At 38.2% G+C, this 17,080-nt stretch overlaps 1 protein-coding gene across 1 annotated transcript; it reads left to right on the top strand.

Moving 5' to 3' along the window:
* The first annotated feature begins 2,795 nt into the window (after window positions 1-2,795).
* On the top strand, window positions 2,796-16,595 carry mtmr14 (myotubularin related protein 14). Its single transcript, XM_087800965.1, has 19 exons — window positions 2,796-3,309; window positions 4,191-4,339; window positions 4,990-5,098; window positions 6,292-6,367; window positions 7,350-7,410; window positions 7,566-7,688; window positions 9,607-9,680; window positions 10,049-10,119; window positions 10,196-10,270; window positions 11,177-11,243; window positions 12,537-12,622; window positions 12,839-12,915; window positions 13,487-13,523; window positions 13,699-13,769; window positions 13,851-13,909; window positions 14,450-14,582; window positions 15,141-15,317; window positions 15,398-15,592; window positions 15,690-16,595. The coding sequence occupies exons 1-19, from the start codon at window positions 3,190-3,192 to the stop codon at window positions 15,868-15,870; spliced, it is 1,941 nt and encodes a 646-aa protein (XP_087657091.1). The 5' UTR covers window positions 2,796-3,189; the 3' UTR covers window positions 15,871-16,595.
* The last annotated feature ends 485 nt before the right edge of the window (window positions 16,596-17,080 follow it).

Here is a 17,080-nt window from a genome sequence, read left to right on the forward strand (position 1 = left end):
GCTGGCTGCAGCATCTTGGATTGATGGATGTCCAATGTTGCTTATTCATTTGGCATTAACCATGTTCCCTCTGCCTCCCCCTGACCTTATCTCCAAACGTCTGCACAGGAGCTGTACCTCTGCCACATCTGTCTCAAAGACGGTATTAAAAATTAACAAACCAGTCACCACAACATGTCTCGCTATATTTCATTCCCTTTCCCTTCTAACTTCTCTTCATCTCCCTTGATTTCTTTCCAATACTCTGAATTTGTGCTTGATCATTAATTATTATGACCTTTTTATTAATCCTTCGGTTGATGAAAGGTTGAACTGAATGAATGAATAAGACGAGTCTTATGAACGTAAGTTGAATGTTCATAAGGTTTAATGTTTGGTGCATGAATGTACTTCTTAACCCTTGTTATCTCAGGGTCAAGCTGACCCACAGGACCAAAACAAATGCTTTTGTGTTATCCCCTGTGTCGTCTCTGGGTCAAAGTGAAACGTTTTTTTAGGCTGCAAGATAACATAAGGTTTAAAACAAATATCAGTGCATTCATTTTTAAACACTAAGGAAGACCAAATGGTTGATCCATTAAATGAACTTTTGTAACAGAAACATAATTTAAATAAAAAACCTACACCACCAGCACACAGACGAGTCAAGTGTCCCCAGATCCAGGTTGAACAGTTTTAACAGTCCAGATCAGTCCGGAGGGTTTGGGGTTCAAGCTGTCCAACCAGGCAGAAAACGGGGCCCAAGATCACAAACAAGATGAATCTATTCTTGTATCTGATTCTGCTGTCTTCTGTTTCCTGCCAAATATCACATAGTTTGTCTTATCTATCCATCTATCTAGTGATATTTTTAGACCCCATTTTCAAGCCCATGATTGCTAATGTCCCATCCTCTTTTCCATACTCCACCATCATCAGCAAACTGACGAAGCATTTTTCTCTTGCTCTGACTTTATATTATCCATTGGTGTGAGTGTGTTTGAATGGTTGTATATCTCTGTGCCTGGTGTCAGAGTGGCAACCTTTTCAGGGTGTCCCCGGCTTCTGCCTCGAAAATAGATAGGTTCCAGCCCCCAATGACCGGACTATTTACTGGATTATATAAGAGGGCAAAGACAAACCAGGAGCAAATAACATAACAAACTTTTCTAGAAATTCTAGAAAGGGTCTGCCCTGCATTTTTTTTGTCTTTGCTCAAAGTGTTTTGTCGTATATCTTAATTGTTAAAATGCTTTATTAATATCTTTCACTGCCATGTTACATCCTGCATCCCATATTTTTCTTTAATTTTTATTCATTTTTGTAAAATAGCTTGTTTAACAGCTTTCTTACCAAATAGCCAAATGACTCATTCTATTTAAATTTTCCTAGTTTTCTTCCTTTTCCATTTCTTGATTTTTTTTTTAAGTTATCTTGTATTTGTTTTTGTTTTTTGTTGCAGTATAGCTTACCGAGATATTAGTCGGGTTACTTTTTTATGTACTTCTTAAGATGTTTTTTTAGCTTTTGTTTTTTAAATAGGACACTTTTTTAAGTAAGCCAATTTGCAGTAACATATATACAATTTAATACAATGCATTAAGTATGTGTCATTATTGACATGATAATGTAACATTAAATCATTTTATACTTCAACAGTGAAGTCTCACCAGTCTAATGGTCATAGTATTTATGGTGGTTGTGGCTCTGCGGGCTCTGTGGTTGGCATGAAGCTGGACCTCGTGGAGACAGTTGCTGAGAGGAGATCACTGAACAAACTACTGTCCATCATGAGCAGAGAAGCAGATGAATGTTCCTCCCATGATGCAACACTAATAGACTCAGGGACTCATTCATTCCTCGTGCTATTAGACACTTTACCCTGATTGCTCCTGATGGCAGACTTGGCGCAGGTGTGCAGCCTACTCCCATCAGTATGTGTGAATGGCTGTCAAAGCGCTTTGTGACCCTGGTCTAGAAAGGCGCTATATAAATAGAGATTATTATTATTATTATTATTATAACTCTGAGTTTGGGGGCAAGAGCGTGATGTTATTCCACGTTTGTATCCATTTAGGTGTTTGTGTTATTTCCTTGTTTGCACTTTGTTATCTATTTGAACTTTGTTCTTGCTGTTATTGAACTTCGGTACCTTCTATTGTCTGCTGTGAACTGGAAATCTAATTTATCGAAGGAGTTCTCCAGAGGGATTAATAAAGTCAATCTAATCTAATCTATTCAAAGTCATCATAAATAAAGATACATTATTCCGTTTTTGTATGATTTTATATTGTATTTATTTTTAAAATATGTGTCGTTGTAGTTTTACTATGGATATTTAAGTTTACATTGACGGATCTAAATGTAAAGTAAAGTAAATGTAAGTAAGTAAGTAATTTTTATTTATATAGCACTTTTCCAGACCAGGGACACAAAGCGCTTAAACAATCAAAACAATATTCAAAAAAGTATACCCTTTAAAGGTCAAGATAAAACTGATAACACAACAGGAGTTCCAGAAAATCAAGCCTGAACAAATAGAAAATGTATTGTGTTGTTAATTTAATATACGTAATGACGATAATCGAATACATTTATATTAAAGAAATAAAATCACACTACGTACAGTACATTAATTCCACATTTCTCTGTGAAATATGACGTGTTTAAGTGACACCTGCCAAAATATCGTGAAAGAAAAAAAACAGCTGCTACCAGTGACGTCGCACTTGTTTTTGCGCGCACTGATGACGTAGGCTACGAGGAAAAGGGGGAGGGTGCGTCATGTGATCATGTCATCTTCCTGTTTGTGTGCTTGTTGTGTTCGTCCTGGACGTTGCGACACCGCTGCCCGTATCTCTCTCTCTTGGCCAGAAGAACGTTTTCCACCGTCCACCGTGTCCAGAGGAGTCCACCGGAGAGTTTCCCCGGGAGCTGTGCTCGAGTGTGCTCGACCTGCGAGCAGCTGCGGCGGCTCTGGAGCGACATATTGACGGACTTGTGGCGCCTCGACGACAACAAATATGCTCATTCAAAACTTACTCTGAGGGACGAGACGTTCTGTGCCACCGTCGAGCCACAGTCGAGCTGTTCTTCGAGACCGTTCCCTGAAGACCAGGTGGAGGGAGATGGCCTGGTCGGTCTCACTCCTCGGGACGACTTTGGCTGTTTGAAAGTGATCGGAAAAAGAAGCGACTAAGAGCTGACATTATGGCGGCGTCCAGGTCCGACGTACACCATGGACTCCCCGTCAATAAGAACGAGGAAATAGCCAATCTGATCGATCTGTTTTCTAAGAATCAATACAGAGCGAAAGAAGCGACTCCACAGGTGAGAGAGGACATGTTTCATGGTGTGTGTGAAGGTCCAGGGGCTTGTACTGGGTCCGTTTTGTTTCTGGGCCTCACAGAAAGAAAAAACGGTTTCTGTAACGTCTGTCATATAACTGTCTTAAGGTTTTTAATTTGAAAAAAAAGACCAGATTACCAATTAAATCTAGGCTGTAAATTCTGACAGAACAACACACGTGTTTAAGTCAAGTTAAATCAGAAAAATAAACCTGTTTTTCACTTGTTTTAACTCGATAACAAACTCTTAAAAATGCTAAAACAAAAACTCACTTACACATTGGCACAAAGCTAGGAGACACAGTCATACAGAACACCATCATCAGCATACAAGCAAATATACAAAGATGCAAATACACAAACATCTGCTATTTGAGAAGTATTTTTCATCAGAATCAGATACTTTTATTGCCGTTGTTGTTGCTGTGTGGTGTTGGTACAAAAAAAAAAGAAGAAGTAAGATAAGTAAGTAAAGTAAGTAATTTTTATTTGTATAGCGCTTTTCCAGACCAGGGTCACAAAGCGCTTAAACAATCGAAACTAAATTCAATAATGTATATACTTTAAAGGGCAAGATAAAACTGATAACACAACAGAAACACACAAATAAAGCAATAGACGCACAAACGCAGCCATTCATGCATTTAATTTTGTTTTCTTGCAGTTATGCAATTTTAGTTTCCTTTTTTTGTTTCATCTTAATGTTGGTGTGTGAGTTTAATGCAGACATTTAACCAGTTCACGTTACATTGGGGACCCCCTTGTGTGAAGTACAATTCAAGTTCACGCTACTGTTAACAAGTGCTGGATGTTTGTGAATGTGTGTATGTCAACCATCATTGAATCTAACATTTTTATTTCTAGATGGATTTAGTAGAAAGGCGTTGTTTGGATTTGTTCGCTAGGGACTACAAGTTCAGCATCATCCACAACGCCAACGGAGAAGTGTGTGGCCACTACCCTCGCCAGATCGTCTTCCTGGAGTACGAGTCCCCGGAGGGAGAAAGAGATCGGTAAATGTTCCCCAAGATCACACCATGGTGCCTTTGAGCAACACTTTTTCTCGCCTTCAGCATCTTCAGGGCAACAGGTCGAGCCTGATTCTTTGACCTTGGCTATATACAGAATCCAAACTACAACATTTATTCTCTATAGTTTTGTAATTAATTTGCTACAAAAATATCTGTTGTGTCCAGATATGACAACAAAATTGGGACACATTATTTTTAATTTCTGTTTCTCTTTTGACCGAGGTTATCTGGAAACTGCAGTCTGTAAATATTATGCAAGGATAATGTTGCATTAAAACTGATGAAAAGATTCAGTTCTAAACAGGAACTCAAAAATGTACTTGTCATGATCCAAACGTGATTAAGGTTTCATGGTCACGGCAACATTAATTTCATGTCTTTATGCCTCGTCTTTCTCCATCTCTGTTTCATAAAATATCATTATTATAGTATAAACTTGGGGGAAAAAACAGACCTTGAATTAATGTGTTATTAAATGAAAATGAATAATTCTCACGTTAATATACTGGGGGACAGAAGGTCAAAGATGCACAATGAAAACAAACAGATTTGGATTTAAAAAAAAAAAAGTAAAATCTGAATAACGTCTTTAATGCACCTGATCAATACATTACCTTGTTTTCTATGGATAGGTATGAAAGTGCTATGGAGATTGGAAAACTGCAGGACCTGGTGAACAGGAGTAAACTGGCACGCTGTCGTGGGAGATTTGTGTGTCCTGTCATCCTGTACAATGGAAAGGTGGGTGTCAAAGGTCAACTAATGTGAAACCCCAAGTCTCCTGACTCACTCACATGTTTCAAATGTTGAAGTCTCCCTCTCCAAGATATGCATTAAGTCCCTCATCATGACCCTGTTTTGACGTTATTACTTAGTTTTCCCCCCACCTGAAATCTCAGCGAACAAGTGGTTACAAGAGCAGAGTCCATTATGACGTAATAATGGTCTTCACTCCTCCTCCAGCCAGGCGTGATCACGCCCATGTCTTCCTGCTCAGGCACTGAGTTATCTTGTATTCTACAATAATACAATAGTAATTACTGTTAATCTGCCTCTACATATTATCAAGACAAAAGGCCAGTGCATATTTTTTATTGAAAATAAAGTCGGTCTCTGCAGTAGCATAGGTCTTTTGGAACCTTTGCTGACCAGTCATTCCCACAGATGGAACCGAAACCGAGTCAACCTTTTCCTGATGTTATGTTGCAACCTTTAACAGTTGAGTTTTGTGCAAACGAAACCGACTGACCACATGATGACAGAAGCACCTTATCTGAGGTCGGCTTGCAGAGGTAGCAGCCTTAACAAAGAAGCCCAGGCTTTTCTCAGTCTCCTGCGTTTACATAGCTGTTGCAAGCATCCTGCTTGAGCTTTAGACGCACAGAATGAGAGTCTACTCCAGCTGCAGGTGAAATCTGTCACAAAAGTTGGATCAAGTTCAAGGGCAACACACATGAAAATCTCTACTGATGCGATCACAAAAGAGGTGGTGGGATCAGCCTCATCGCAATGCTGGTCGTCCTTTTTATATTCATGCCACACATTCTCAGCAGGCGTCCTCTGTTTACCTGCAGCAAACCTCCGCTGTCAAGGGCGTCTTGCAGGCAACACAATCATGAGAGTGAGGAACACACAAGACGCACAAAACGACGTTTGTGTTGGTCCCAAGCCAACGGGAACACTCCACAAACAAGGAACACATCATCTCCATGATTATCTCAAATAGCAGTTCAACCTTATGAAGATTAGTATTAAGACACTTCCTGGTTAGTGAGCACATTCGTCCTGCTCAGCTCTGACACATGGGATTGGTATAATTCTTAATTTTTTCAGGTCAAAACAATTGAAATGCAATCAACATTTCCATGTGTTTAACACTCCTCATCAAAATTAACAAAATGTTGAAAAGAGTTTTTCCATGTCTTCTGTTGCAGCACATTTGTCGTTCCTCAACACTGGCCGGCTGGGGGGAGCTGTACGGACGCACAGGCTACAACTACATCTTCTCAGGTACACTTTCAGCTTCATCTCAAGATAGCCTGAGACATTTCCTAATTTGCACGACTGACCAATGTAACGGAAATAACTACGGTCATTTTCAGAATAGACAACAATACTGTTGTGACAGATGACTTCTCACAACCTCATTCGTTTATCACACATGCTCATTGTGCACATTAACATTGACTTGAAGACTTTTATGAGATCATTTAAAGCCCATCTTGAGCCACGCCCTGAATAGTATACCAATGCCACCACTTGCAGCCGGGACACCTTCAGGATCTGGGCTGACGTCTATATTAAAACCCTATTAAAAGGACTTTTAAATTGCCAACATTCTTCTGCTGTCTCTTATATTCCAGTCTATTCCAGTTCAATTCATTTGAGTCTCGTTTGATATGATATGTGTATATATATATATATGTATGTACAATTACAAATGAAAAGAAAATCCAGATAACGATCAATAAATTACAAACTAACATAGAAACTTGTGTTCCTCCTTTTGAGACAACATGAACATCAAAACCTGTGCATTTAATATGCGACAGGCTTCTGTACTCTAGTACTTATTCTGATACTCTCTGGGGTCATGTCCTTCTTTGGTCCATTCAGGCTCCCTTTCTAAACCAGTTTGAAAGAACCCTCTTCTTTAATTGCTTTTTGCTTTTCTTGCCGAGTGCCGGTTTGATGGAAGTTACAAATGACCTGCTTGATCTGCATCAAAGTCAGCTCTACAACCAACTGTTAAAACCTCATTGACAATGTGAGAAGAATGTTACATCTCTGACGGAAAAGTGTACATGAGGGTGTGGAAGAAGAACATCCAGAGCATCCTCATGGCCACTCATACAATTTACAGTGAAAGGTTCTACGTGGTTATTAGTAACCTCTGATTTAAGGGGTTAATCCAGGCATGTAATGGTAACATTAGAGTTTAAATATAAGACTAAGAACTTCAATAGAGCGTTTGTCTTGGTTTGTCTTTCAGGAAGAAGTGATCAGACGATGGCAGAGTCTCAAGAGGTTCTGGAGGAGGACGGCCCAGTCAGGTAGGCTGACCTTCAACCAAGATTTATGTTCTGTTAAAACAACAAATCCACAGTGTCTGTGTGCGTTCACACTCTGGTCTTCATTTTCTGATCTGCTAAATATAAATTGGCCAAAACTGCATTGAGTGATACTGATACAGTTATTCTTCGTCCAGGAATGGCGACTCGCAGCTGTTCGACAAAGTCCGAGGCCATGATATTAAGCTCCTTCGTTACCTGTCTGTCAGCCACATCTGTGACCTCATGGTGGAGAACAAAAAGGTCAAATTTGGCCTGAAGTAAGTAGTCACACATATGTATTATTTTGTGAATAATAATGCTATTGTAAGACTAAATGAAACCTAGTCTATACAAAAAAAGATAATGCACCACAAATATGAATTCATGATAATATAATTGACCTTATTCAAGACACTACTCCGTCGAATGGTTTCTGATAGGAAATGCAAACAACCAATCCTAAATTGTCAGGATGCACAACTGGAGTCTAAGAGTACTGCTGTAGTGTGTTTCTGAATTTGCTGATGTTTGCTAAAGGGGCGACAACTGATGCGTCCTTACAGATAAAAGGGGACATTAAGATAAGGAATGCGATAAGAATGATGAAATATTTCCTTTCAGCATGTCGATGAAGCTGCCCACCAACATTCAGCTTCAGACCACCTTTTATATCTGCAGAGACAAGAGTGAATGGAAAATGTGTCTTCAGGCAAAAATGATCAATGATGTTATTACAATAGGTTTCATTACATTGGTATTACCACGTGAGTAGCCTCGGGAGCCAGTTACATTATCTCAATGTGCAACACTTGAGACATTTATGACAATACTCCCCTCCCCTGTGTCATCTTCATCTTCATCATCATCATCATCATCATGTCTTACAAGATACTTTCCTAATGTCCCACTTGACATGTGTGTTGGCTTATATTCCCAACATATACCCAAGAGTCTTGATCATAGATGGAATCAAGTTCTCTTCTCAACTTCACTGAACCAGTACAGCATGCTCGCTGTAGGGATGTTCGGACTGGAATGATGCACATCCCTGGTTCTAAGGGTAGCCGGTTATCTGGGAGCCTGGAGAGAGAATTAAACATCTGTCACCAGCCACGTCTCGTCGGACATAACCTCCTGCCTGCCACATGACTATAACCAAAGGCCAGGTTACGAGGCATCTGGAGAGACTTCCCAGACATACGGCTGTGGACACTGATGGCATCACCCCCCCCCAGAGTCCTGCTGGACAGCTGTCGACAGCGTCGACCTACATGCTCAACCTGCATCAGTGTCTGAAGAAGATGCTGCTCGTGTGCAAAGTAGTTGACTTCCTGTCTGACATGCAAGGTGCAAGATGACACAATCTAAATCTAAAGATAAATAACATGTACCAAAGAAAATCTTTTCTCTCCACTCCTGCCCCCAAACTCAGAATTGAACAAACGAATAGCACAAGGAATGAATGAGTGCCTGAGTCTATTAGTTTTGCATCTGGGGAGGAGCATTTGTGCTCCATCTGCTCACTGATGACAGTGTTCAGAGGATGAACAGTTTTCAGTGTTACAGTAGAGGATCCAGACATCCACTTTCTGCAAAGAGCTCACACACATGATCAACGGACCACTTGTATACGGTGTTGACAGAAACACTTTCACTATGGCTGTTCAGCATCATCTACCAATGGGTAGGAGACGTTTTCGACGGCATAAATCACTTTATTTGGTACGCCAAATGTGGTTCATATTGACCGGCTCACGCAGTTTCTGAAGATTCATTCACTGCAATCTGCAGGCCAGTCAAATACAAATGATCCCAGAAAATTTGATATGTCTCATAGGGACAGGTTTGCTGTAGGGATGTGGATTTTAATTATTCACATATACATTCCACTTTTTGGGGGGGAAATAAAAAAATTGGCTGCAAAAAACATTGTTCTTCTTTTAAATATTCATGATAGTTTTATTTGTAGCAATACTTTATTTTATTTAAAATGAAATTAATTTTCGTTTAAGACATTTTGATTCCAACAACAACAACAAACACAACTTTATAGATAATATCCTTTTCTATTTATCCATTGGAAATGGTTGCAGAAAGTGTTACTTAAACATCTGAGAGGAGAAATGCAACAGAAAAGATAAACGGTATTGATCAATGACTGGTTTGCCTCAATGTAATCTGATGCTTTTTCTGTAGTGTGACTTCTTCTGAAAAGGCAGACAAAGCACAACGCTATGCAGACTTCACTCTTCTGTCAGTGCCTTACCCAGGTAAAAAAAACACCTGCTTTTCTACAGATATCGTCTTTTTAAGGGTTTGAAGCCATTATTATTACTGTTGCAGTTGAGCTTCTTTTAATTTCAAATTCATTTACGTGTTATTTTAAGCTGAAATTAACAGTTTGAGTTAAAATATCTTCTCTCATCTTTGATACTAATATACATTCTTTAATTATATTATCTTTTTTAATTGTATTTATTGAATATGCTGTTGTGCCTTGCAAAGTTATGATAAAAAAATGTATGTAATGATAAACATCTATGCGGAGTATTATAGGTGTGTTGACATTGTAACTACAGTATGTTTAGAAAACTATTCTTTAACTTAAAATACCATTTTCATTTTATCTGTGTGTTAGGTTGTGAGTTTTTTAGGGACTACAAAGACCAGGACTACACAGCAGAAGGACTTGTGTTCAACTGGAATCAGGTGCAAAGAGTCCCAGTTTTTTCAGTTCAAAGTTCGATGAATTTCCGACGACAATTTCTTTCAATTTTCCTTCCAGGACTACGTTGATGCCCCTTTAACAATCCCTGATCACTTGAGTCGGAATATGAACATCGATTGGTCTCAATATCAGGTTTGCTTGTCTTTTCATCACCTTCGATTCAAATAGCATGAATAATAAGACCATTTTGACAAGACATGTTTTTAGTTCCTTTTTAAATAATAACTTGATCTTTTAAGATTCGGCTTCTATTTGATGGTTATTTAAGCATATTTGTGATCAATAGTTATTACTTATTCAAAAGAAGGTTATGATTTTGATAACATGTACCTTATCTCGAATTCAGGATTTTTGACAATGGGACAAAGAACAGATTATTTTTTTATTTGTGGATTTTTATCTTGGCATCATTTTGTCATTTTATGTTAAATCTAAGGCCAGCATTAAAGACCCCGTACGTCAAATGGCAACAACTATGTCACACAAGGTTGTCCATGGAAGGCAGACCTCTGCCAAGCAGCTATTTCCTCCCACTCATTGTTTTCTAAGTTATTCGATTTTTATTATTATTATTTTGCAAATTGTCGTGAATGCAGCCTGTCACTCTGCTGTACCCTTCAAAGGACTCTAGTATCCAGATGGTATTCCAGCACACCCATAAAATCTGTTCCTGAAAATCTCATTGAAATACATTTGTAATTTTTTGAGATATTCTATATAAATAGAGCGTTTTCGGCCTCTATTATACATGATCGCTTTAATACATCGTTTTCCATAGGATTTTTTTTATTTGACAAAATGCAAGAAAAATAAGTGTGTCCTCTCACTGCTAAATGTTTTGATATTCAAACTTAAAAACACAGGCAAAGTGGTCGATATTAGATAAGAGAGACTTTATTATTAATAATAAGATGCATTTTGTTTAAGTTTGTGTAAAGGGGGTCATAGTCTTCTAATTGATTCTAATTAATCTAGTTTTCACAATGACTACTTGTCTGTGTCTTGGTGTTTAACCTCTGACCTCAACATGTGTTCTAGGCCTGGGACCTGATAGAGCAGACCCAGAACTACCTGAAGCTGCTGTTGCATATTGTAAACTTTGATGGTAGGTCTTTATTTTGATCTGGTCTGTGTCTGATATTTTTGGGGTAAATTATCTTTTTGACTGCAGTGAACGAGTAATGAGTGAAGCAATGAAAGATACTGAAATTAAAATACACCAATATTAATATATATAATATTTTCCCCAAGAGCAAAAAGGTGAGGTAACCTGACCTGCTATTATAGTACCTGAGTCAAGAACCAGACATTATGCTGATTTATGAATGGAGTGAAAATAAAAACTCAAAACATTTTTAAATGAACAACAACATCTTTTTGAATTGAATTGAATTATTCATTTAATTGTAGGATTTATTTTATATTATTATAGACACTGTTTAAAAATACACTTTTACATCTTACGTCTTACCTCAGGGCCAAGGTCAGAAAACAAATATGTTTGTTGCATCCTTTGTGTTGTCTTTGGGTCAACGACTGAAATGACACAAGGGTTAACTGTTTAGAATTTACCTAGCAATATTGAATTACTACAGAGTAGATGGGTCTTTTTTAGTATCGTCAGTACTTGGGCCAGTCTGTCAAACTGAGCCTGAGTGAGCCTGAAACCTGGGTGTTGTATTTGACAAAGACATGTCTCTAGTACAACACTGCAGAAAACTGACCAGAACTGCAGCAAGAATTCTGACCCGTTCTAGTAGAAGAACTCGCTACACTGGCTGCCAGTTTCTTTCAGGATCAATTTTCAACTTACTTTCAGATCTATTCATGGTCAGGCTCCTCCTTCCATCACTGGTCTGATCCAGCCTTACACCCCAGCTCGGGCTCTGAGGTCTGTGGATCAGAATCTACTGATGGTTCCTGAACACGCTTCAGGACCAGAGGAGAGAAATCCTTCCAGGCTGTTGCTCCTAAGCTTTGGAACGATCTTCCTCTCCCTCTGTGTTTGATGATCTACTGACTCCTTCAAGAAACATCTTAAGACATTCTTATTTGTTCAGGCTTTTCCTTGATTTTCTGGAACTCCTGTGTTTGTCTTATGTGGCTTGAACTTTTAAAATATATATTTTAACTGTATATTGTTTTTGATTGTTAGAGCGCTTTGTAACCCTGGTCTAGAAAGACACTTTTCAAATAACTCTTACTTACTTACTTACTTATTATTATTATGTTTCATAAGGGCCACTTGTAGCCAAGGTTCATTAAGTCACCCACACATCTTTTTCCAAGAAAGGAATGTTAAGAAGCTGGAATCAAATTTTTATCCATTTTTATTTTAATTTTTATATTTAAATTCTATTTTCCATCCCCGAATTGTGACCAGTAACTCTTGTTGCAGATGAAAATGGCCTCCTGGTTCATTGTATATCAGGCTGGGATCGGACTCCCCTGTTTGTGTCACTCATCAGGCTTTCTCTCTGGGCCGTAAGTTGTTTTTGCTACATCTAGCAAAAATAAAGTACTATCTATTCCTAATATAATCAAGAAAATTGATTTTGATTAAATTATAACATTTTATCAACAGTTCAACATGTATACATCACATGATGATTTAAGAATTTTAGGCTATTGACGTTTGCAGTAAAGTGAGGTTTGACAACGTTATCCATAAATTGATGATTATATGAGAACTTTCTACAGGATGGAACAGTTCACGCCAACCTCCAGCCGGCAGAGATCCTCTATCTAACCATTGCTTATGATTGGTTCCTTTTTGGGTAAGAACTTGACTGGTGAAAGAATATTAAACTGTTAATATTTACATTTTAATTTGGGGTTTAAAGTGCTTGTGACGGTTGAAAGTTTAGTTTCTTTAGTTTAAGATGCGAGTATCTGGAGTCGGATGATCATGAACTTCTGTAAAAGTTCCTCAAACCAAGTTTGTAAAATACCTTTGATCGTAACAACTGCTGGAGCTCAACCTTCTGCTTGGTAATAGCTGCAGCTGAAGGTCACCACAAAATAAATATTCTTGATCACTTTGATGCCATGTCAATGACTTTAATTGAACTTTTGCAATCATCAAACAAAACGATACACACTGTTGCTGCTGATTAAACAAGCATTTGAACAAGATCCTGTTGTTTCTCCTTTTTTAACATTTTATTGCGGCACGCTGGTATCATCTGGTCAGATCTGTGAGGGTTAGAACACGCATCAAGACCACTTTAAGTACATTATTGAATTATCTTTGTAAGAAAGCTTTTTGTTAACTGTATTATGCAATTTTCTGTTCCGTCTAAATCAATCTATCTGGACTAAATGACATGTTTCTGTATTTATTTGCAGTCATATGCTACCAGATCGTCTTTCTAAGGGAGAAGAGGTATTTGTTTTTCACTTCTGGTTTGTTCTTTTCAATAATGAGCATACACTGGATATACATGTTTGATAAGTGAGGCTTTATTCTTCTTATAGAAACAGAAAGTTTGCAAATAAGTCCCTGTGATAGTTGTTGTAATTATGTTCAAAAAATTAATTTTTTCTTTGATCTCCCACAGATTTTCTTCTTTTGCTTCAATTTTCTGAAGCACATCGTCTCAGAAAGGTTCTCTGCAGTCAGAAAACCGAGGTTTGTTTTTGAATATTTTAATTTTGCTCCATATACAGCATTGCTTTAACAATTGTAGTCTAATATTTTCTTTGTTTCCAGGAGAAAAAACTGTCATTATAAAGACTCTGATTTTACAATGGAGGATCTCTGTCAGCTGAGTAAGTTATTCCTTAACCTCCGAAAAGCTCTACTACACATGGGTGAAACTCATGGTCCCGGTTAGGTTATTTCTATGTGGCCCGCCCGATGGTTTGATGAAAATCAAGATAGATACATGTTCAGAAAGATGGATGGATTTGTTTGCCCCCTTACCAAGAGTGCTAAAAGATTTTGGCCTTTGTATTTAGTTTAACACCCCTGCCCCCCCAAAAATGCCTTAATTAAATATAAAACTCTTCATTTTATAACTATTCTATGATGATTCCCTAAATATATGTAATTTTTAAATGTTGTTGCAGCCACTGCTGTAAATACATGCAAGTAAGTTGAAAAGATCAACAGCTGTGTTCATTACATCATTGAAATCATGATCATACTCTGCAGGGTAAAAAAATAAATAAATAGGTGTTTCATGAAAGCCTGCAGGTGGATTTAAAAACAAATTATCACTAAATATATATTAAGTAAAGTGGGTTTTTTTTCAGACGAGTCAACAGAAATAAACAAAAGTAATGACATTTGAGACGTTTGTTTTTCAGATACAAAGGATCATGGCAGCGTGAGCAGCCTCAACAGTGACTTCTCCGTTTGTACCGAAGACGGAGTTTCCTCCAGCCTCACGAATGACTTTGTGGATCGATTCACCAGCAGCCAGTCTCAGGTCAACAACTGGTAAGACTCGTCGGGTTAGACTCATGTCTACTTTTGAAATAATGTCTTACTTGTGAAAGTTGTTTTCGGGTCAGCAACACACACCGTTTTGATAACTTGAAAATAAAGACAAAAAGTAAAACTAAGGAATAGGAAAAGTGTTTTGTTGGGAATCGGAAAGATTCTGGACCTCCATGTAAGTTAAAACTCTAAAGTAGAGATGAGGAACTAGCGACATTCAGAGATACTTTGAAGACCTCCTCAATCCCAGTGACACCTGCTTTTGATTTGAAGAATTAATTCTGTACAAGTAATGGAGTCTCGAGAAGATGACCGAGTGAATCTAAGTTTATTCTCTTGCTAACCGTTCTGATCTCATTGATCTGTGTGCACCTTGTTTGAATTGTGATCTTCTACCAGCTGCTCTGTGGTGTCTAGAGCCAAAGGAATGTTCCCACATTGTATTCATACATCTTAAAGTCATTCACAATCGATTAAAACAAACACCTTTCCAGCACTTATCGCTGGAGCTGAAGGACTGCGTTTGACTTTGGTTGTTGAAAATCCTTCTGTCTTCAGGAGGAAAGGCGTCGCTTCATCCCCTCAGATGGTGGTTTGGAACAAACTGGACAACGTGGATGAACATTCTTCCGTTTCCTTCAGCGAGGCGAAGTCTTCCAGCTCTTCCTCTTCCAACCAATCGGAACACGTCATCACGCACACTGGCAGTAGCCCATTGGCTGTCCCTGGTAGAAGGTCAATATTTCCTCGTACAGTAAAAAGGAACCACTTTAAAGCTACGATCAGGGATTGAATTGATCTATTGTGTTTTTCAGGGTGACGTCCGACACCGCCCGGTCTGGCTCCTCTCTATCTACAGAGTATGGCAGTTGGCAGATAGTCTCTGGCTGTGGGAGTATCCATGACAACCCTCACCTACCTCATCCTCTGGCTTCCTCGACGTCTTCAGCAGTCGCCACGGAGTCGCCGATGTTCCACAGCTTTCAGGAAGACCGAGCATGCAGACAAATGTAAGTCATGGTCCACCATCAGAGTTATGCAAGAATAAAACTAGTCACTTGGTAAAGATTTTAAATGTGTCGTCCTCGCCTTTTGTCTTCTCTCCAGATCTCCTCTACCCTCAAAACGTCAGACGCGTCTGGAGGCCGTGCGGGAAATCTTCCTGGCCGCCTACAGCTCCACCGTGGGGCTGAAGTCCACGATGCCGAGCCCGTCCGGCACCATCACCGGCCTGCTGGAGCACCTGGCGAGAGGTGTGGGTCTGCGAGGCACCAACGCAGTCGTTTGATCCCTCCATCTGTGCAATTTCACTTAATTATTTTGTCCAGCACTATTTCTGAAGCCAAGTCAAAAATGAAATATGGACTTTTCTTCTTTTTTTTTAATCTCTATAGTCGATAAATCGAAGTGAAGAGCAAGATCACAAAACCGTTTCAAAGTTAAAAAAATATGTTAACCTCCATTTTCTCGAGTAGTTCTGGACTGTAGTTTGAACATGATACTGTTTTTTTTTCTGAAAAGGTGAAAAAACACACCTGAGTAAAGGTTCTTCATTACATTAGAGAATACAGTTCATTTAATATTGGTTGCTGATCTCTGATGGCAGCTTCTGCCAAGAAGTTGTTAAAGTTTACTCAAATCTTACCTGAAACTTAAGACGTCGTGTGAATGATCAGATGTTCATTTTTATTTTAATAAATATATGTACAGTTAGGTACATTTTTTAAAAACATGTTTTTACGATCTGTGCAGTTTATACCAGCTGTGCTAAAAGGGTGCATTCTTGCAGACTTCCAGGTTATATTTTTACTTTTTTTTTTTTAATTGAAATGTGGATATTTTTGAAGAGAGTTAGTGCATCCTTCACCGTTCACGCACTGGAAAAGTTCCGATTTCTGTGCTTCATTTGCGTCTGCATGTATTTCTGTGGAGGTTAAGGTTTTACTTTTACAAAATCGGACAACGAAGACGTGGCGCTTTTTAAAGTTGGCTGTGATTAAACTTTCAACAACATTGTGTCGATTGCTATTGTTTATTTTGTCTAACGTTTCAATCTCAAGTGAACAACACTCTTTTCTACTTATTTGTAATCCTATTATTTTGATTAGATAGACTTTTTATAATTATTTATCCCTCTAAAGATCTTTTTCAAGAAATTGGGTTTCCATTACGCACCAGACGATAGTTTCATAAAAACAAGAACAAAGTGCAAAACGTAGTCAAAGAAAATAATGCAAAGAACATCTGCATTGAAAACTTCTGCAGTTCATGAGTTTTAAACTCAGGCAAGAGAGAGACAAATGGAAAATAATTACTGAAATATGATGTTATATTTGCTTTCTAAAAGCTGTATGGACACGATGTATTTTATTATATTTTAATATAAAAGATAAACCTGAATAGTTTACAAAGATCTGACTTTATTTTCATGTTCATTAGATCATGTACTATAAGTGAACAAAGTTTCATGTATTTTAATGTGGCAATATTGATTTATT

The sequence above is a fragment of the Callionymus lyra genome, chromosome 10 (genome assembly GCF_982586985.1).
Source record: "Callionymus lyra chromosome 10, fCalLyr1.hap1.1, whole genome shotgun sequence".
NCBI lineage: Eukaryota > Metazoa > Chordata > Actinopteri > Syngnathiformes > Callionymidae > Callionymus > Callionymus lyra.